At 48.0% G+C, this 22,146-nt stretch overlaps 1 protein-coding gene across 1 annotated transcript in view; it reads right to left on the reverse strand.

Annotated features, from left to right (window-relative positions):
- The window catches only part of LOC143986903 (uncharacterized), a 1,023,878-nt gene that overhangs the window by 123,549 nt on the left and 878,183 nt on the right, over positions 1–22,146 (reverse strand). The window contains exons 17-22 of the mRNA XM_077485310.1: positions 13,375–13,503; positions 6,814–6,948; positions 6,602–6,725; positions 6,388–6,485; positions 6,141–6,282; positions 4,056–5,299 (exon numbers count right to left, since the gene is read on the reverse strand). Of these exons, the coding sequence (XP_077341436.1) occupies positions 4,056–5,299; positions 6,141–6,282; positions 6,388–6,485; positions 6,602–6,725; positions 6,814–6,948; positions 13,375–13,503 (1,872 nt within the window). The remainder of the gene's footprint in view (positions 1–4,055; positions 5,300–6,140; positions 6,283–6,387; positions 6,486–6,601; positions 6,726–6,813; positions 6,949–13,374; positions 13,504–22,146) is intronic.

The following is a 22,146-nucleotide window of genomic DNA, read 5'->3' on the forward strand; positions in this document are numbered from 1 at the left end:
TGACACATGCGTTACTCCATGTGTCAATACTGCTGCATACCCAAATAAAGATTTTGGTAATACCGGTTTCCCTTCAGGTGATGTGTAAATATCATCAATTATTGTGTAACCCTTTGTTTTCCAATATTGTTTTCCCCAGGGGGGGCATTTTGCTGCATATCAGTAAGGACTGTATGATCTATCACTATGATTTCTCGTCATTATTTTATGTGCAGCTTCATCTGCCCTTTTATTTCCCTTTGAGATGGGGTCCGTATATTTTGTGTGTGCTTGACATTTACAGATTGCAAGCTTTTTTGGTAACTGTATTGCATCTAGGAGTTCTAAAATGAAGTCCGTATGTGAAATTGGTTTACCACTGGAGGTGACCATCCCCCTGTTTTTCCATTGTTGTGCAAAAACATGCACTGTTGAAAAGGCATATTGACTGTCAGTGTATGTGGTTACAGATTTCCTTCTGACAGTATACATGCTCTTGTCAGTGCTACAAGTTCTGCAACTTGTGCTGAATAATGTTTTGGTAGTGGCCCCGCTTCCAAAATCTCATCCTGTGTCACTACTGCATATCCTGTTGCATTTGTGCCATCTGGATTTTTCTTACTAGAACCATCAACAAAAAGTATCATGTCAGGGTTAGATAATGGTACATCTTTCAGATCACTTCGTGGCAGTACCTTTTCAGTGATGGCAACAGTGCAGTCATATTTATACCCGTCAGTAGGAAGTAGTAGTAGCGTGGATGGTTTTAATGTAGTACACCTCTGTATTGTTAAGTGAGGTTGTGTCAAGAGTATTGTTATACAGGAAAGGTGTCGTGCTGGGCTCAAATGTGATATCTTTTGCTGTAACAGGATAACAAACACTGCATGTGGTACCTTTTCAGTTAGTAAAGTTGAATAAAGACACCAGTCCATCCGGTTCAGCCTGAGTGAGTGTCTAGCCTCTACCCCTGTACACCCACATCGTTCTCCACCCCCAAGGATCCAACGTCCCCATTCATATACCAGGGCCAAACCGGAACAGAAGCCAATCAACCCACCTGCATGTCCCCGGAGTGCGGGAGGAAACCAGAGCACCCGGAGGAAATCCACACAGGCACAGGGAGTACATGCAAACTCCAGGCAGGCAGCGTCATGATTAGGATTCGAACCAGTGACCCCCTTCACTGCTAGGCGAGAGTGCTAACCACTACACCGCTGATGCTACCAGTGCTTGTACACAGGGTGGAAGTACTCTCGTTGCACTGTTTATTTCTGTAGAGTAATCCTTCCTCTATGAGACCCCTCTGGTTCTGCCTCAGCAGTGTACTCTTCTGCATCCTCCTCCCTTTCATCACCTTGCATAAGAACCTTTACTTTCACATTCTTTTTTGCTTTTGCTTTCAAATACTTCTCAGAATGCTTAGCATATTGTAAAACATCTAAAACTGATGCAGTTCGGTAAGTAACCATGTTTTAAACAATGTAATCCTTATGATCCTGTTTCAATCCATTTAAAAAAAGCAATCTTTAGCTGTTGCTAATATGCACTATTCACATCTTCAGCTTCGGGGAGCCCGGAGAACACTCTAAAAATCTCTCGTAATTTATTTAGGTAGTCACTGACACTTTCTTTGTCTTCTTGTACTGTCATATTTATTTATTTTTTTGCCAATCAGTCCGTTATACCCATCTAAGCTGGCATCTGTTCAGTAGGGCAGTCAACCTGTTTCCTAAGTCTGGGCTTTCTGGAGGCAATGGATCCCCCCATCCATGTGTATCGCTGGGGCGCAGGGGTCCCAATCCCCCTTTACCGAAGCCCAATCTGACCCTAATACTCTCCTCAGGGCTCTCTCTACTTCCACCCCATTCAATTTATAACTGTTCCGTAATCCCTCTATGTTTTCAATGAATTCAGCTGGACCTAATTTTGGATGTTTTATGTGTTCTGTAGCCTTTTGTATATCACTGTCAGTCCATGGTCGAAAAACAGTGATAGTCAAGGGATATGGCTGGCCCAGTGCATCATTCTGTCCTCCCCTTGGGTTTGGGACCTCTATCAAGGGGTATTCCTCACCGTCCTCCACACCATACCTAATAGGAGGTTTACTTAGTCTCTTGGCTCCTGCTGGGGCACCTAGTACATGAGTTATGGCGTCAGTTAATGTTTCAAGGATCGATCTGTTCATCTCCAAGACTGAACTACTGTCTGGAGAGATTGAGGAAGTGGAATTGGGGTTTTGTTCAGAGGCGGTTCCTTTGATGGGTGGATGTCACAGGGAAGGTGTTACTCTGGGAAGTTACTTGCACCTGAGGGGGAGGACCACCATAGGGAGGTGGTCTCTGGGTACAGCAGATGAGATCATCCTCTTTGTCCACTAGGGGCAATTGGGCTTGGCATTTTTCCTTTGTCCTTCTACCCTAATTTTAGCATGCTGAAGCCAATACGCTGCCATTTTTAACCTATACTTTTTTTGAACTTTGCCTTTTGACTTTATAAATGTACCCAAATATAAACAGCATTGCATCATTAACACTCCACAGTTGAAAGTCTATGAATTCTAAAAATAACTCCAATCCAATATAAATATTTACTTTAAGACTATTTTTCAAACTCTTTTTCCCACCAAAAGTCCTAATATTTTCACAGATGCACAAATTAACCTCTGTCAGGCAATCTGCATTTTCTTGTTTCTGAGAAACAGCTTCTTGACCTTCGTAGCAATGAAAAAATCCTCAGCCTTTTTTTTTTTTTTTTTCATTTCTTTTCACATTCATCAAGCCACCTGATAATTCTACAACATTCTATTTACTCCAAAATGCCATCTACCTTCTTTTTCTTTTATGCCAAGTTTCAATATATACAATATAACCCTTCTGTATTGTCATAGCTAATCAAGGGTTAACTTTTACAACGTCTTGCAAGATCAGGAGAAATTCTTCCATGAGGGGAGGGGGAGAGAGTTCAGTGAATTTGCCTTCTTATCTGCTGAGAAATACCAGCACAAAAACCATGTCAATACAAGAGAAAAAAAAAAACATCAACAAAGATAAAGTAAACACACACAGAAGAAAATTAGCCTTGCGATCTTTTTAGATCACTTAACTAAACAGCGCTTTAAATAGTCAGGCAATCAACCTCTGACATTCGGTATACCTCAAATCTTTTTGTTATCTGTCCGGACAGCGGGCGACGTAATTTTTTACCTTAGACAACGTCCCCAAGTGTCTCTGTCTACGAGCACTGGATCATCTAGATATTATACGATCAATACCAATGTCGGCAATTACAACACATTAAACCAGAAGCAAGAGAAAGAGAAGAAAAGACTCTTAGAAAGAATTAAGAATAATTTAAATTATCTTACCTCTCAAACACCTGGACTGGATCACACAAGGTTCGGAAACAGACAGTGGAATTCAGATCTATGGCCCCGCCCCTTTTTCACCAAATAACATTGATTGGGGGGACTTGTAAGGTTCGGTGAGCTTCAAAGTCCAATACTCACCGAAGATTTGTCGGGCCGTCTGATCTGAAAACCAGCGTGTTGCTCCCGGCTCGAAAGACCAAAAATGTTAGGAAATTCCCTTGTGATCAGTAAAAACTTCAGGTGTTCTGAGAAGCAGGAAAATTTATTTCTGATGTGGCCCACAACAGGGAGACATGCTTACAGGGCGAAAGCTGAAGAAAAAGTCCCAACAAAAGAAAGTGTTCCGCCCTCACATATCCCACAAGAATAACATCTCCGTGCTTCTTTTGGCTGAAAGAACATAAATAACGTGTCATGGCACAGGCTTGCACTTTATAAGCTATACATGTTCCGTGCATTCTTAGGCTATCATATTTAGTTAAATCTAATCATCCTACTTACTATGGAGTTAATTAGGACAAAACAATACAATGAGTTAATACACTAATGTGCTCAGAAGTAAGCTTTTTAACAAATCAGTCTCAGGACTATTGTTTTTCTAATAGTCACACAATAAACATTTAAAACTTTTCTAACACACCTCAAGGGTTGTGTGGGATCCCTGATGTACAGGAAGACAGGACTTCAGTGAGGAACAATTCCCTCACTCAGGACAGGAATACGGCTTCTCCCCCATGTGAGATCTCTGATGTGTGTAAAGACTGGACTTCCGTGAAAAACATTTCCCGCACACAGGACAAGAATACGGCTTCTCCCCTGTGTGAGAGCTCTGATGTGTGTGAAGATTGGACTTCCGTGAAAAACATTTCCCACACTCAGGACAGAAATGCGGCTTCTCCCCTGTGTGAGATCTCTGATGTGCGGAGAGACTGGACTTCTGTGAAAAACATTTCCCGCACACAGGACAGGAATATGGCTTCTCCCCCGTGTGAGATCTCTGATGTGTGTAAAGACTGGACTTCCGTGAAAAACATTTCCCGCACTCAGGACAGGAATACTGCTTCTCCCCCGTGTGAGATCTTTGATGTGTGTAAAGATTGGACTTCTGTGAAAAACATTTCCCACACTCAGGACAGAAATGCGGCTTCTCCCCCGTGTGAGATCTCTGATGTGCGGAGAGACTGGACTTCTGTGAAAAACATTTCCCGCACGCAGGACAGGAATACGGCTTCTCCCCCGTGTGAGATCTCTGATGTGTGTAAAGACTGGACTTCCGTGAAAAACATTTCCCGCACTCAGGACAGGAATACGGCTTCTCCCCCGTGTGATATCTCTGATGTTTGGAAAGACTGGTCTTCTCTGAAAAACATTTCCCGCATTTAGGACAGGAATACGGCTTCTTCCCTGTGTGAGATCTCTGATGTGTGGAAAGACTGGACTTCTCTGAAAAACATTTCCCACACTCAGGACAGGAATACGGCTTCTCTCCTGTGTGAGATCTTATATGCACATTAAGTTTGGATTTAGAACGCAAACACTTCCCGCACTCAGCACAGGAAAACGGCTTCTTCCCTGTGTGAGATCTCTGATGTGCGGAAAGATGGGACTTCACTGAAAAACATTTCCCACACTCGGGACAGGAATACGGCTTCTTTCCTGTGTGAGATCTTATATGCACATTAAGTTTGGATTTAGAACGGAAACACTTCCCGCACTCAGTACAGGAAAAGCTCTTCTCTGTTGGAAGGACAGCCCCGTCCCGCACAGTCTGAGGTTCCTCAGGATAAGAGGAATACGATGGTCCATCTACACTGTGTGGTGCCGGATGGACATTTGAGGTAGTCGGGTTTTCTCCTGGACTATACTGTGTGATGTCCTCATCTTCTACTTTACAGTCTGCAGACAAAGTGAGACAATCCTCTGAGGTTTTCCTCATCTCCCGTCCATCTACTAAAATAGAAATACAAAGATTATTACTAGACATGAGCTGATTGGTTCCTGCTGTGCTCCAATCACATCATCCGATATAAAATGTCCAGCTGGTAGGAAATGGGTGTAACAAAAGAGAATACATATTATGTGTATATATATCAGTGGGGGGAGGGGAGAGAGCAGAAGTCAGGACTATGTAATGTACAACATATTGTATAAGATACAACAGATAGGACTATATAGTATCAGAATGATGTAATGTACAACATAGAGTATATAGTGCAGGGGTCAGGAGTATGTAATGTAGAATATAAAGTATACAGTGTAAGGGTCAGGACTCATAATATTGGTATTCAGTAATCAGTGGAAGATGAAATGATTACATGAGACAAGTTGCAGAGGTCCCACACCGCTGCCTCCCATCTCCTGAGACTGCACTCAGTGACTTGGGTCTGAGACTATACAGACATATCCCTCCACCCGGCACAGCCAGCAGACAACACAACAAGTAATCCTGGAGGGATTGTTCTGTCAGAGATCTTGTCATACCCGGGTATGGGGCAGAAGACCCAAAGTACATACCCCAGGTGCCTAGATCTAGTAACATCTATGGGGAAAATTAACATTTTGCTGCCAGCTGATCCCCAGAATCTCCATAACTCCAGTCTAGATACATAAATTGTGTCGGCAGCACAGAGAAGGAAGATTATCGGAGAGAAATCCAGGAATACAGGACGGGGAACACAGCTCAGGAAAGTGACCAGGGGATTACAGGCTGATGTCACCCAGCCCCCGCCCTACTCTGGACCAATCAGTGAGCAGTATGGGTGGAGGAATGGATTTAGTGTTAATGACCCACCTGTGCTGATCTCTGTAGGAGTGTCCTCCTCTATAAATGTCCCCGTTATTCCATCCTCCTCCATAGACTGCTGATCATCCCTCACATACCTCTCTTCTTCTTCTGATTTCACCTCAAATTCTATATCGATTGGATCTCCACTCTAAACCAAGAAAATGAGAGAGAATATCATCTGTAAGATAGAAGATTTATTATTGTGACATCACATAGAAAATCCAACTGTGTTTTATAAGCTCCATTCCATTACCTTGCAATATTGAGGGATGGTGTGACCTTCCTGTGTGGAATCCCGGGAATACAGAGGACGGGGACATCTCTCTGGTGGGTTCCCATTACTGGATCCATCTGTAGGAAACACACACACTGACTGAATACATTGTTTCTATGTGTTTATCAGATGATGGGGGATCTAGGTGGAGCCTCCGTACTGCTCTCTCCTTTACAATAAAGTCTCCTCTTACCCGGTGATGTGAGGGGCGGCTGATTGTCCATCATGACGTCCTTGTAGAGATCCTTGTGTCCTTCTAAATACTCCCACTCCTCCATGGAGAAATAGACAGTGACATCCTGACACCTTATAGGAACCTGACACACACAATGATACAGTCACCATCCAGACACATCCCTTGTCTGTTACTGGATAATGTCCCAGAATTCCCAGAATCCTCCTCACCTCTCCTGTCAACAGATCCATCATCTTCTTGGTGACTTCTAGAATCTTCTCCATGTTGTGTCTCTCAGGTTTTAGGGAGTCACATGGAGGCACTGTGATGGTCATATGATCACCTGACTTCACAAGAGGCAATCTCTGTATTGAGGAACCAATAGGAATATCATGTTAGAATCCCAGAATCCTCCTCACCTCTCCAGTCAGGTCTGTGTTTTATTAATAGGGATAAGAGTGATGTCATGTGACCTCCCAGAATCCTCCTCACCTCTCCGGTCAGGTCTGTGCAGGGGCGGACTGACAAGTTGGTCCATTCGGCCGTGATCCAAGGGCCCTGCTACTGAAGGGGGCCCACCAGCGCCACCTGCTGGAGCTCTCAGGACACCTGTGGCCCCTGGTGACCACCTTTCAGGGCCCACCTGGGCCCCAGCACTGCCTCGAAGGATAAAGGGGAGGGTGAGCGCCGCTGGATCAAACAAAGCAGGGATCTTCAACTTACACAGGGACTGCTGTCATTTGAGGTCCCACCTCCTGTCAGACATCACACTGCTCTAATGCTGGGGGACGTGTGACGTCTATCATGGGATGACAGTGGCTGCCAGGTGTCAAAGCGGGAGAGACCCGTTCTGTGTGATCCAGCGGCTCTCCTCTCTAACGCCCATGCACTGGAGAAGCTGCATTAAGGGTCACAGTGAGGCCGTAATCATGTGCACAGTGAGGCTCTATTCATGGGCACAATGAGGCACGATTCATGGCACAGTGAGGCTCCATTTATAGGCAGTGAGGTTCCATTTATAGGACACAGTGAGGCCACAATCATGGGCACAGTGAGGCTCCATTCATAGGCACAGTGAGGCTTCATTCATGGGCACAGTGGGGCCGCAATCATGGGCACAGTGGGGCCGCAATCATGGGCACAGTGGGGCCGCAATCATGGGCACAGTGGGGCCGCAATCATGGGCACAGTGGGGCCGCAATCATGGGCACAGTGGGGTCGCAATTATGGGCACAGCGAGGCTGCAATCATGGGCACCGCGAGGCTCCTTTCATGGGCACAATGAGGCTCCATTCATGGGCACAGCGAATGGCTCCATTTATGGGCACAGTGGGGCTACAATTGTGGGCACAGTGAGGCTGCAATCATGGGCACAGTGAGGCCGCAATCATGGGCACAGTGAGGCCACAATCATGGGCACAGCAAGGCTACAATCATGGGCACAGTGAGGCTCCATTCATGGGCACAGCGAATGGCTCCATTTATGGGCACAGTGGGGCTACAATTGTGGGCACAGCGAGGCCTCAATCATGGGCACCGCAAGGCTCCTTTCATGGGCACAATGAGGCTCCATTCATGGGCACAGCGAATAGCTCAATTTATGGGCACAGTGGGGCTACAATTGTGGGCACAGTGAGGCCGCAACCATGGGCACAGTGAGGTCGCAACCATGGGCACAGTGAGGCCGCAACCATGGGCACAGTGATGGGCACAGTGAGGCCACAACCATGGGCACAGTGAGGCCACAACCATGGGCACAGTGAGGCCACAACCATGGGCAAAGTGAGGCCGCTATAATGGGCACAGCGAGGTCACAATCATGGGCACAGCGAGGCCACAATCATGGGCACAGTGAGACTACAATCATGGGAAAAGCGAGGCTGCAATAATGGGCACAGCGAATGGCTCCATTTATGGGCACAGTGGGGCTACAATTGTGGGCACAGTGAGACTATAATCATGGGTACAGTGAGGTTCTAATCATGTGCACAGTGAGGCTGCATTCATGGGCACAGTGAGGCTGAATTCATGGGCACAGTGAGGCTGCATTCATGGGCACAGTGAGGCCGCTATAATGGGCACAGTGAGGCCGCAATCATGGGCACAGTGAGGCCGCAATCATGGGCACAGTGAGGCTGCAATCATGGGCACAGTGAGGCCGCAATCATGGGCACAGCGAATGGTTCCATTTATGGGCACAGTGGGGCTACAATTGTGGGCACAATGGGACTATAATCATGGGCACAGTGAGGCCTGCAACCATGAGCACAGCGAGGCTGCAACCATGGGCACAGCGAGACCGCAACCATGGCACAGTGAGGCCGCAACCATGGCACAGTGAGGCCGCAACCATGGCACAGTGAGGCCGCAACCATGGGAACAGCGAGGCCGCAACCATGGGCACAGCGAGGCCGCAACCATGGGCACAGTGAGGCCGCAACCATGGGCACAGCAAGGTCGCAATCATGGGCACAGCGAGGCCGCAATCATGGGCACAGCGAGGCCGCAATCATGGGCACAGCGAGGCCTCAATAATGGGCACAGCGAATGGCTCCATTTATGGGCACAGTGGGACCACAACCATGGGCACAGCGAGGCCACAACCATGGGCACAGTGAGGCTGCATTCATGGGCACAGTGAGGCTGCATTCATGGGCACAGTGAGGCTGCATTCATGGGCACAATAAGGCTCCATTCATGGGCACAGTGAGGATCCATTCATGGGCACAGTGAGGATCCATTCATGGGCACAGTGAGGATCCATTTATAGGGCACAGTGAGGCTCCATTCATGGGCACAGTGAGGCTCCATTTATAGGGCACAGTGAGGCTCCATTTATAGGGCACAGTGAGGCTCCATTTATAGGGCACAGTGAGGCTCCATTCATGGGCACAGCAAGGCCGCAACCATGGGCAGTGAGGCCACAATCATGGGCACAGCGAGGCCACAATCATGGGCACAGGGAGGCCACAATCATGGGCACAGCGAATGACTCCATTTATGGGCACAGCGGGGCTACAATTGTGGGCACAGTGAGACTATAATCATGGGCACAGTGAGGTTGCAATCATGTGCACAGTGAGGCTGCATTCATGGGCACAGTGAGGCTCCATTTATAGGGCATTGTGAGGCTCCATTTATAGGGCAAAGTGAGGCCGCAACCATGGGCACAGTGGGGCCGCAATCATGGGCACAGTGGGGCCGCAATCATGGGCACAGTGGGGCCGCAATCATGGGCACCGCGAGGCTCCTTTCATGGGCACAATGAGGCTCCATTCATGGGCACAGCGAATGGCTCCATTTATGGGCACAGTGGGGCTACAATTGTGGGCACAGTGAGGCCGCAATCATGGGCACAGTGAGGCCGCAATCATGGGCACAGTGAGGCCACAATCATGGGCACAGCAAGGCTACAATCATGGGCACAGTGAGGCTCCATTCATGGGCACAGCGAATGGCTCCATTTATGGGCACAGTGGGGCTACAATTGTGGGCACAGCGAGGCCTCAATCATGGGCACCGCAAGGCTCCTTTCATGGGCACAATGAGGCTCCATTCATGGGCACAGCGAATAGCTCAATTTATGGGCACAGTGGGGCTACAATTGTGGGCACAGTGAGGCCGCAACCATGGGCACAGTGAGGTCGCAACCATGGGCACAGTGAGGCCGCAACCATGGGCACAGTGATGGGCACAGTGAGGCCACAACCATGGGCACAGTGAGGCCACAACCATGGGCACAGTGAGGCCACAACCATGGGCAAAGTGAGGCCGCTATAATGGGCACAGCGAGGTCACAATCATGGGCACAGCGAGGCCACAATCATGGGCACAGTGAGACTACAATCATGAGAAAAGCGAGGCTGCAATAATGGGCACAGCGAATGGCTCCATTTATGGGCACAGTGGGGCTACAATTGTGGGCACAGTGAGACTATAATCATGGGTACAGTGAGGTTCTAATCATGTGCACAGTGAGGCTGCATTCATGGGCACAGTGAGGCTGAATTCATGGGCACAGTGAGGCTGCATTCATGGGCACAGTGAGGCTGCATTCATGGGCACAGTGAGGCCGCTATAATGGGCACAGTGAGGCCGCTATAATGGGCACAGTGAGGCCGCAATCATGGGCACAGTGAGGGTGCAATCATGGGCACAGTGAGGCCGCAATCATGGGCACAGCGAATGGTTCCATTTATGGGCACAGTGGGGCTACAATTGTGGGCACAATGGGACTATAATCATGGGCACAGTGAGGCCTGCAACCATGAGCACAGCGAGGCCGCAATCATGGGCACAGCGAGGCCGCAATAATGGGCACAGCGAATGGCTCCATTTATGGGCACAGTGGGACCACAATTGTGGGCACAGTGAGACTATAATCATGGGTACAGTGAGGCTGCATTCATGGGCACAGTGAGGCTGCATTCATGGGCACAGTAAGGCTCCATTCATGGGCACAGTGAGGATCCATTCATGGGCACAGTGAGGATCCATTCATGGGCACAGTGAGGCTCCATTTATAGGGCACAGTGAGGCTCCATTCATGGGCACAGTGAGGCTCCATTCATGGGCACAATGAGGCTCCATTTATAGGGCACAGTGAGGCTCCATTTATAGGGCACAGTGAGGCTCCATTTATAGGGCACAGTTAGGCTCCATTCATGGGCACAGTGAGGCTCCTTTCATGGGCACAGCAAGGCCGCAACCATGGGCAGTGAGGCCACAATCATGGGCACAGCGAGGCCACAATCATGGGCACAGCGAATGACTCCATTTATGGGCACAGCGGGGCTACAATTGTGGGCACAGTGAGACTATAATCATGGGCACAGTGAGGTTGCAATCATGTGCACAGTGAGGCTGCATTCATGGGCAAAGTGAGGCTCCATTTATAGGGCACAGTGAGGCTCCATTTATAGGGCACAGTGAGGCCGCAACCATGGGCACAGTGAGGCCGCAACCATGGGCACAGCAAGGCCGCAACCATGGGCACAGCAAGGCCGCAACCATGGGCACAGCGAGGCCGCAACCATGGGCACAGCGAGGCTCCATTCATGGGCACAGTGAGGTTGCAATAATGGGCACAATGAATGGCTCCATTCATGGGCACAGTGAGGCTGCATTCATGGGCACAGTGAGGCTGCATTTATAGGGCACAGTGAGGCTCCATTTATAGGGCACAGTGAGGCCGCAATCATGGGCACAGTGAGGCCGCAATCATGGGCACAGTGAGGCCGCAATCATGGGCACAGTGAGGCCGCAATCATGGGCACAGTGAGGCCACTATAATGGGCACAGTGAGGCCACAATCATGGGCACAGTGAGGCCGCAATCATGGGCACAGTGAGGCCGCAATCATGGGCACAGTGAGGCCGCAATCATGGGCACAGTGAGGCCGCAATCATGGGCACAGTGAGGCCGCAATCATGGGCACAGTGAGGCCGCAATCATGGGCACAGCGAGTCTCCATTCATGGGCACAATGAGGTTGCATTCATGGGCACTGGTGAGGCTGCGCAGATGGGCACTGGTTAGGCTGCATTGAGGGGCACTGGCGAGGCTGCATTGATGGGGCTCTTTCAAACATAGACTCTCAAATGGACATAGAGAGGACCCGCATGCAACGTCATTACGCGTTGCGCTGCGTGCCTCTGCACACTGGGGGTGCAGCAAACCTTCTAGCTCTACCAACCCGGATAGGGCAAAGGTCGCCGCCTCCCTCCAAGTCCCTCCCTCGCCTTGGTAACAGTGCCCAGAAAAAGAGGAGAGGACACACCAGCCAGCCACAGCAGGGCCAGGGTTCGAGCCAGGCAGCCACCCATGCCGGTGACCCACCCACAGCAGGGCCAGAGTGCCAGTTAACCACCCAGGGTGACCCACCCACAGCAGGGCCAGGGTGCCAGCCAGCCACCCACAGTGACCCACTCACAGCAGGGACAGCCAGCAACCCACAGTGACCCATCCACACTAGGGAGCCAGCCAGCCACAGAGGACGTGGGAACAAGCCACATCTACAGCACACATAGTTAAAGTAAGATGAGCACTACCCAGTATCAATTTTATTTCTACTTTGTGAGAGTCATGGAACAAGGAGGGGGTCCCGTGAGGACCAGAGTCAATCTAATGGGACCTGGTGGGGATTCTAACAGACTCTATAATGGACACTGAAAGGGCTTCTCTTAGAGAGACCCCCCTCCAGGTCCCATTAGACTCCTTTGTAGTCTATAATGGGTCCTGGAGGGGGGTCTCTCTCTCCAACAGAGAATCTCTAATGGACACTGTTAGAGAGAGATCCTCCTCCAGGTCCCATTAAAAAAAAGGGAAGAAGTTGTACTTTGTGCAAAATGTAGGGGTGGGATTAGGTGATAGGTCATGGGCAGGGCCTGACAGGGGGCCCTTGCTTTATTTGGTCCGAGGGCCCTGAGTCTGCCCCTGGGTCTATGTTTTATTAATAGAGATAAGAGTGGTGTCATGTGACCTCCCAGAATCCTCCTCACCTCTCCGGCCAGGTCTGTGTTTTATTAATAGAGATAAGAGTGATGTCATGTGACCTCCCAGAATCCTCCTCACCTCTCTGGTCAGGTCTGTGTTTTATTAATAGAGATAAGAGTGATGTCATGTGACCTCCCAGAATCCTCCTCACCTCTCTGGTCAGGTCTGTGTTTTATTAATAGAGATAAGAGTGATGTCATGTGACCTCCCAGAATCCTCCTCACCTCTCCGGTCAGGTCTGTGTTTTATTAATAGAGATAAGAGTGATGTCATGTGACCTCCCAGAATCCTCCTCACCTCTCCGGTCAGCAGGTAGATGATCTCCAGGGTGAGGTTTAGTATCTTCTCAGTCATGTGACTCCAGTCCTCCTCCATCCTCATTGGTGCCATCATTTGATCTATACAGGTCTCCTTGTAGACGGATAACTTTGAGAAATGAAAGTAAGAATTATTTGGATGGTATTGGTCATGCAATAATAGGATGTGAGGGGTAATAGGAGGGTTGCTGTACATTTAAGGACTACTCCCCCATGGGAACACATTTATTATTTATTATTACTATACAGGATTTACATAGAGACAACAGTTTGCGCAGCACTTTACAACATGAGTATAGGCACTACAATTACAACACAATTCAATACAGGAGGAATCAGAGGGCCCTGCTTGTTACAGATTACAATCTAGTTAGGAGGGTCAAGTGGTACAAAAAGTAATAACTGGGGCTGGCTAGCGCACACAGCAGATGGCTGACTGAGAGAGGAGCTCCGGAAGCCCTGGAGAGACACCAGTGATGAACAGAGAATCAGAGCACTGACTGACCGCTCCTAAATCCCACACAAATCCCGGACAATGGTGGCTACCTCCCGGAGATGTCACGGAAAGGGCAGGGAGACTGTTAACCAAAAAACCTCACAGCTTACTTTCACTGGCTTGAAGGTGGAGGAGGTCAAGATGGCGCTGGCAGCCCGGCCCCCTCCTCCACACCATGCAGCAACCATTACTCAGAACATCCTGATGCAGATGGAGGTACTGGAAGATCCTCTCCCAGAAGTGCTTTTCCACAGCCCTCCCTGCTCAAGCCCAGCTAAAGCAAGAATGAAACTGGACCAAGCAGCTACAGATGCAGGGGTAAGTAACATAATACCCCTTGCCATAGAACAAGCAGAGCTCCAATCCTCCATTGCCAGCTTCCCCACCTCTAACCAGCCTGTACTGGACACCCAGCTTAAAGAGATGCTTCTCACATTACACCAATCTCTGCATGCAGATTTTACTAACATTACCTATACATTTTCAAAAGAAATGTCCATGATGGGAGAAAGGGTTAACCAAGTAGAACACGCAGTTACTGATATTACTAAAACAGTCAATGACATAATTAATTCTAATGAGGAAAGGGAGGAAGAAAGGCACTGGATACGTGCAAAAATCGCAGACCTCGAGGATCGCTCGAGGAGCAACAACGTGAAATTAAGGGGGGTACCAGAAACCGTGCCTGCCCAAGACCCCATGCAATACGCTACAGACCTCTTTAAGTCACTTATGCCAGAATTAACCATGCTAGAACTCAAGATTGAAACCTCCCAAGAGACCACAATGAAAAACCACTTACCAACACAATCGGCAAACAACCTGAAACCCTCTTCTACTGAAGAACCTCCACTGAAGAAACAACGGCCACTAACCCCAACAGAACTGTGAGTACACTAACGATCTTAAGACAACACACTCTCCATTACACTTAAAATCATTTCACCAAATGTGAAAGGGCTAAACCATCCTGCGAAAAGGACAGCACTATGGCGGACAGCAAAACAGTCACACATCGACATAATCTGCACCCAAGAAACCCACTTTATTGACTCTGCCTCCCCTCCATGACACCACAAAGACTTCCCGCACATCTTCCTAGCATCCAACCAGGACAATAAGAAAATAGGAGTGCTGGTTGAAATTAATAAATCCACCGATTTTCTTTTCCACAAGAAAATATCTCAACCCAATTGTAGATATCGATTCCTGATCTGCACTATAACAGGTTCCAAGTATACCTTAGCATGCATATACGCCCCAAACTCACATCAAATTAGCTTTTTAAACAAGGCAATGAAAAATATCAACAAACACAGACAAGGCTCCTTGATCATATGCGGGGGCTACCTACCTCCAACTCCACCCCCAGACAGCCTTCACCCATGTTGAACTTTCTTCCATCCCCTGATCTTCATGACATCTGGAGATGACTTCGCATGACAGAGAAAGACTACACCTATTTCTTGGCCCTGCACAATTCGTACTCCCGAATCTATTATTTCCTAGTTGACAAGTGGATACTACAAACAATTCAGAATTCGACTATAGATCCCATTACATGGTCGGACCATGCTCCAGTGAGCATCACCATTGTGCCTTCTACATCCAACTCATTGAGGATCTGGAAAGCCAATACTCAGGTCATGCAAATGTCCACATACGCTGAGCAAATCCGAGACTAGAGGTCGACCGATATGGGTTTTTCTCTGGCAGATGCCGATATTTAGAAATTGTGGCGGCCGATGGCTGATATATAATGCCAATTTTTTTGGGCTGATATGTTAGGCCGATTTTTATTTTTTTTCCCCTTTTTCCCCTTCATCTCATAGACACCTTTCACACTGGGGCATTTTTCAGGCGCTTTTGGGCTACAAATAGCACCTGTAAAGTGCCTGCAAAACGGCTCAACTCCAGTCTGTGTGGAAGCGCCGAGTGCTGTCACACGGAGGCGATGCGCTGACAGGACGTTAAAAAAAGTCCTGCAAGCAGCATGTTTGGAGTGGTGTATACCCCTCCCCCACCACTCCTGCCCATTGAAATGAATGGGCACTATTGCCTAAGCGCATGCAATGCGTTTTGGCAGCGGTGCTTCACAGGCGCATTTAACCTCTTCCTCGGCCGCTAGCTGGATTTTAAGTGCCCTGCTAGCAGCCAAACTAAATAGGGCCGCTAAAATGACGGTAAAGCGTCGCTAAAACTAGCAGCGTTTTACCGTCAACACCTGCTCGCGCCAGTGTGAAAACAGCCTTAAGTAATACAGAAAATTTCTTTGGGGGTTCCAAGTGATTTTCTAGCAGGATTTTTACTTGTAAGCAAACAAGTGTCAGAAAAGATTTAGTCTTTAAATGGTTAAACTGAGAACTCTACACACTGAATTCAGTTCATTCAGAAGTGTAAATATTGTATCTCTTTACTCTTTTCTTGGCAGACTGCCCAGAGAGGAGACAAGTCACTTCACTGAAGACTTTAGGCAACTTGCATTTACCTCTATTATAGAAGTCATTTGCAAGTCGCGCTGAAGATATAGCTGCCTTTTTATCAGCACAATCGGCTGATGCCGATTAAATAAAAAACGCCAAATATCGGCCGATATATCAGCCGACCTCTATCTGAGACTACTTGACAGACTTTTTTCTAAACAACCAAGGATCTATCCCCCACTCCTCTACCCTCTAGGTGGCATAAAAGCTTTATAGGAGGAATATTCATTCCGCTAAGCTCATTGGCAAAAAAGAGGAGGACGCAGCATCTAGATGAGTTTACCACTGCAAACTCAAACACCAACGCCCAAAACAAGCTAAACCCAACCCACGACTTAAAAATTAACTCAAAAACCCTCCGCCAAGAATTAAAAGCTCTTCTCTTAAATTCTTATGAAAAAGCACATTGCAAGCTCAAAGCCACATCCTACTCTACCTCTAACAAGGCAGGGAAGGCCATGGCTCAACGTATTCGTGGGCAATGTATGAAGACCTTAATCCCCCAAATTTTCCACCCCCCTACAAATGAAAATTGTATTAACCGACAAGCCATAGCCAATGCTTTTAGCTTATATTATGACTCTCTATACAACCTCAAAAATGACAAAAACACCCCCCCCACAATCTCAAGACCTAATCCAACAATTCCTATCCAAAATACATCTCTCTACCCATAGTGAAGACCACCTAAAAATAATTGAATTCTCCCTTGTCAAAGTAAGAAATTACCCAAGAAATCCATTCCTTTTCCTTTGGTAAATTTCCTGGACCCGATGGCCTCCCAGGAGAATACTACAAACAGTTTGGTTATATACTTAGCCCCACACCTTTAAAACCTCTACAATGACGCTGCCTCCTCCTCCATGTTTCCCCCTGAAATGATGTCAGCAGTAATTGTTGCCCTGCCTAAACCAGGTAAAAGCCCAGACACCCCCCAAAATTTTAGACCCATCTCCCTACTCAACGTAGATTTAAAATTATACGCAAAAATGTTTGCCTTTAGAATATCCAATTTCTCCCCCTTCTCATTAATGCAGAACAAACGGGATTCATCAAAGGCTGGCAATCATCGGATGCTATGAGAAGACTAATAGACCTCATCCATATAGCCAGTACCGACCGAATGTCTTCTCTGCTGCTATCGCTGGACACAGAGAAGGTTTTCGGCAGGGTTCACCGGGGGTACATGAGAGAGGTTCTTATCAAATTCGGATTCAAGGACTCCATATTATCGACCATAATGGCATTAAACTCTGCCCCTTCTGCCCGAGTTCACATAGGAGAAATGCTCTCCACCCCCTTTCAAATATCTAATGGCACACGCCAAAGATGCCCCCTATCACCCCTTATCCTTAATATATTTATTGAACCACTGGCAGAAAGCATTCAAAATTCCAAACTAATCTCAGGTGTTCTAGTGGGGATTACAATCATAAAATAAGCCTATTCAACAAAGATATCATATTGATGTTCACCAATCCACATTCGTCTCTACCAGCGGTTTACTCTTTACTACTTGAAATTGGTAAACGGTTCTATTGCAAAGCTAATGCCACTAATGCCACGTACACACGATCAGACTATCCGGCAGACTTAAGCCTCATACACACGATAGGACTTTGTACAAACTTTCCCTTGGATTTTTGTACAAAGGGCGTCGGTCCTGAACTTGTATTGCATACACACAGCAGGACTTTTTCAGCCAACTTTCACCAAATCACGTGTTTTTTCTGCTCTTTACTGCCACCTTTGGTCAACTTCTGTATTGTTGTCTGATCTTTTGCATTGGTTCTGAGCATGCCTGTTTGTACTTTGTACAAAAGTCCTATGGTTTTCTGTACACACGATCAGACTTTTCTCCATCAGACTTTTGTTGCCAGAAAGTTTGTCCGTTCGCACAGCCAACAAAAGTCCGATGAAAACCAAAAAAGTTTGTCCGATGGAGCGTACACACAGTTGGATGTTGCTCCAAAACAGCTAATTTGCATGTTTGTTGTCAAAAAGTCTGATCGTGTGTATGGGCCTTTAGTCTGGCGGACAAACCGCCGGAAAGTCCGCCGGACTTTCCGAACGAGCGGACCTGCCCACACACAACCGGACTATGGCGGGAGTACTTTTGAAATGAACGGACTTGCTCACACAGAGGAAAGTCCGTTCATTTTGAACGTGGCTCCAGGTAGCCGGGACTAGCGAAGGAAGTCAATGTCGCTGCTGAAAAAACAGCGTGGGGGTCCCCCCCAAGGTCCATATCAGACCCTTATCCGAGCACGCAACCCGGCCGGTCAGGAAAGGGGGTGGGGACGAGCAAGCCCCCCCACTCCTGAGCCATGCCAGGCCGTGTGCCCTCAACATGGGGGGTGCTTTGGGGAAGGGGGGCCCTGCGGCCCCCCCACACAAAGCACCTTGTTCCCATGTTGATGAGGACAAGGGCCTCTTCCCGACAACCCTGGCCGTTGGTTGTCGGGGTCTGCGGGCGGGGGGCTTATCGGAATCCGGGAGCCCCCTTTAATAAGGGGGCCCCCAGATCCCGGCCCCCTACCCTATGTGAATGAGTATTGAGGTACCATGTACCCCTACCTATTCACCTGTGAAAAAAAGTGTAAAAAAATAAAAAAATAAAAACGTGTTTTTAAAATAATTTATTGCACAGCTCCAGTGGTCTTCTTCCGTCTTGGGGGGGTCTTCTCACCACACTCCTCTGCTATCTTCTGCTCTTTTACAAACTCTTTCACTAGCGGAGGAGCCCGGCTTTCATCTTCGTTGCCGCCGCAGTCCGGGGGTCTTCTTCCGACTTCGGGGGTCTTGCCGAGCCTCCGCTCCTTCTTCCAGCTCTTTTACTACCGGTGACCCGGTCTTCTGTCGCCGCCGTCACCTTTTCTTCTTCTGTTCTTCTTCCTTGAGATGTTGACTCGACGCTCTCTCCGGAAGAACAGAAGAGGGGGGGCAAGACCCCCGAAGTCGGAAGACCCCCGGACGGTGGCGGCGATGAAGAAGAAAGTCGGGCTCCTCTGCTAGTGAGAGAGCTAGAAAAAGAACAGAAGATAGCGGAGGAGTCCAGCGAAAAGACTCCCCAAGATAGAAGACAACCGGAGCTGTGCAATAAATCATTTTAAAAACATGTGTTGTGGTTTTTTATATGGTACCCCAATACTTATTCACATAAGGTGGGGGGCCGGGATCTGGGGGCCCCCTTATTAAAGGGGGCTCCTGGATTCCGATAAGCCCCCCCGCCCGCAGACCCCGACAACCAACGGCCAGGGTTGTCGGAAAGAGGCCCTTGTCCTCATCAACATGGGGACAAGGTGCTTTGGGGTGGGGGGCCGCAGGGCCCCCCTTCCCCAAAGCACCCCCCCATGTTGAGGGCACGCAGCCTGGTACGGCTCAGGAGGGGAGGGGGGGCGCTCGCTCATCCCCACCCCCTTTCCCGACCGGCCGGGTTGCGTGCTCGGATAAGGGTCTGATATGGACCTGGGGGGGGCCCCCACTCTGTTTTTTCAGCGTAGGGATTCCCCTTTATGTCCATACCAGGTGACGGAGCTAGCGAAATGTCAATCTCGCTCGTGGAGGTGGCCACATTGACTTCCTTCGCTAGTCCCGTCTACCTGGAGCCATGTGCAAAATGAACGGACTTTTCTCCGTGTGAGCAAGTACATTCATTTCAAAAGTATGGCAGACTAGCGCACAGAAGGCCGGATTGTCCACCGGACTCGCAGTCAGGCGGACAATTTTTGAGTCAAAGCTACTTTTTAAGTCCGCCGGACTTTTGGGAAAAAAATGGCCGTTGGAGCCCATACACGGGTGGATTGACCAAGTCCGCCGGATAGTCTGATCGTGTGTACGCGGCATCAGTCACACATCCAAGACCTAGGGGTAGATGGCACAACCCGTAATCTCTTATCCTCAAAATACCCATTTCAATGGGTACAAACAGGCATAGAATATCTTGGAATCACATTAACAAGACACTTAAAGAACCTTTTCAAAGAAAACTACACCAGATAGAAACAAAGATTTACCCAGTCTCTTCACCAACTAGGAAATCACAAATTCTCATGGGTCGGCAGACTGGCGGCATTTAAGATGACCGTTCTCCCTCAACTTCTGTACCTCTTTCGAACCTTACCCATCCCAATACCTAACAGCTTCACCAACCCCCTCCAAACATTCCTACAAAAATTCATATGGGCAGGGAAAATAAAACAAGAGTGACTAAAAGTAGACTCATCAAACAAAGATCAGTAGGGGGTTCAGGCCTAGTAGACATAGCAGACTATCATACAGCTAGCATATTAGCCTAACTAAAAGAATGGTTCCTTCCAACACCCTCTACTAGATGGGGGGACCATAGAAAAATATACAATCCCAGGTAAAGATCTAAAAAACTGGATATGTAGCATACATCCAAAAACAAATCCCCCCAAATTCCTCCCATTAACCATGACAGCCACAGTCAGGGCGTGGTGTAAACTCACATCCACCACCTGGAGGAGCACTCCAACAACTACCCCTATCTGTGAGTGAGTGAAATATTTGTATAGCGCACAACGCAAACTTAATCGCCTCAAGGCGCTGTGAAGAGCTTAGTTGTCCAACTTCTAGAAGAGGAAGGTCTTGAGTTTTTTTCCTAAAGGCCTGGTGGTTTTCTTCCAGGAGGATGTTGGTTGGTAGAGCGTTCCATAGCCGTGGTCCTTGGACAGCGAATCTCCGTTCCCTCTTTGATTTGTACCGAAATTTGGGAATGAGGAGGAGGTTTTTGTTAGATGATCGAAGACTGCAGTTTGGTGTGTAGTGTTTTATTTTCTCAATTACGTATTGAGGAGCATCTTCATGCATGCATTTGTGGGTGAGGCAGGGGGTCTTGAATGCGATCCGATTCTTTACGGTTAGCTAGTGTAGGTTCCCAGTTTTTTTTTCCTGTTATCAGCCTTGCCGCCGTGTTTTGAATAAGTTGTAATCACGCAAGTTGATATTGGGGTAATCCTATGTACAGTGAGTTTGCGTAGTCAAGTCGTGAGTTAATGACTGTTCCAACTACCATTGCTTTGTCATTCTTTTGGATACAAGGGATGAGTCTACGTAGCAGGCGTAGCAGATGGTGAGAACCACTGACTACTGTTCCTATTTGTGCATCCAGTGACATTTGTAAGTCAAAGATGAACCCGAGACTCTTGGCCTTAGTCTTTGGGGAGATGGTCTGCCCAAAGATGGTGGGTGGTGTCCAGGAGGTCTTGGTGCCCTCAACACGCTCATCCCTGACCTCCACACACATAAATGGTCCAAACATGACCCCCCTACCCCTAAATAAACTACTGCACAACGATAAGATCAAACCTTTCCAAAACCTTAAAACAGAGCTAAATCTAGACCCATAATCACACTCCCAATATCTACAAATCGCACACTTTCCCAAAAACAACCCACAACTACTAATCTCTATCCCCGCGCAGGTTATCACATTTTATTCGCCCCTACGTCCCTGGAAATAAAGGTATTTCCCTATTTTATAACCTTCTACAGGAAAAAAAATAAAAATTCCACCACTCCCTGGCTTTTGACCAGGCAGATCATACTAGTGGTCCGAATGGCAGAGGGCTCTCAAATCCACATATGATGCCACAAAATGCACAGCACTGCACTGCACGCAAAACATCATTCAAATGGAGGTACTTAACCCCAGATAAAATAGCTACATTTAACCAAACATCTCCCGAGTGCCGGAGGAAATGCGGATCAAATGGATCCTTAATCCACACCCTATGGGGATGCCCACAAT

Source organism: Lithobates pipiens, unplaced genomic scaffold (assembly GCF_037356315.1).
Source record: "Lithobates pipiens isolate NorthernLeopardFrog02 unplaced genomic scaffold, aLitPip1_a1.2 Scaffold_18, whole genome shotgun sequence".
NCBI classification, from domain to species: domain Eukaryota; kingdom Metazoa; phylum Chordata; class Amphibia; order Anura; family Ranidae; genus Lithobates; species Lithobates pipiens.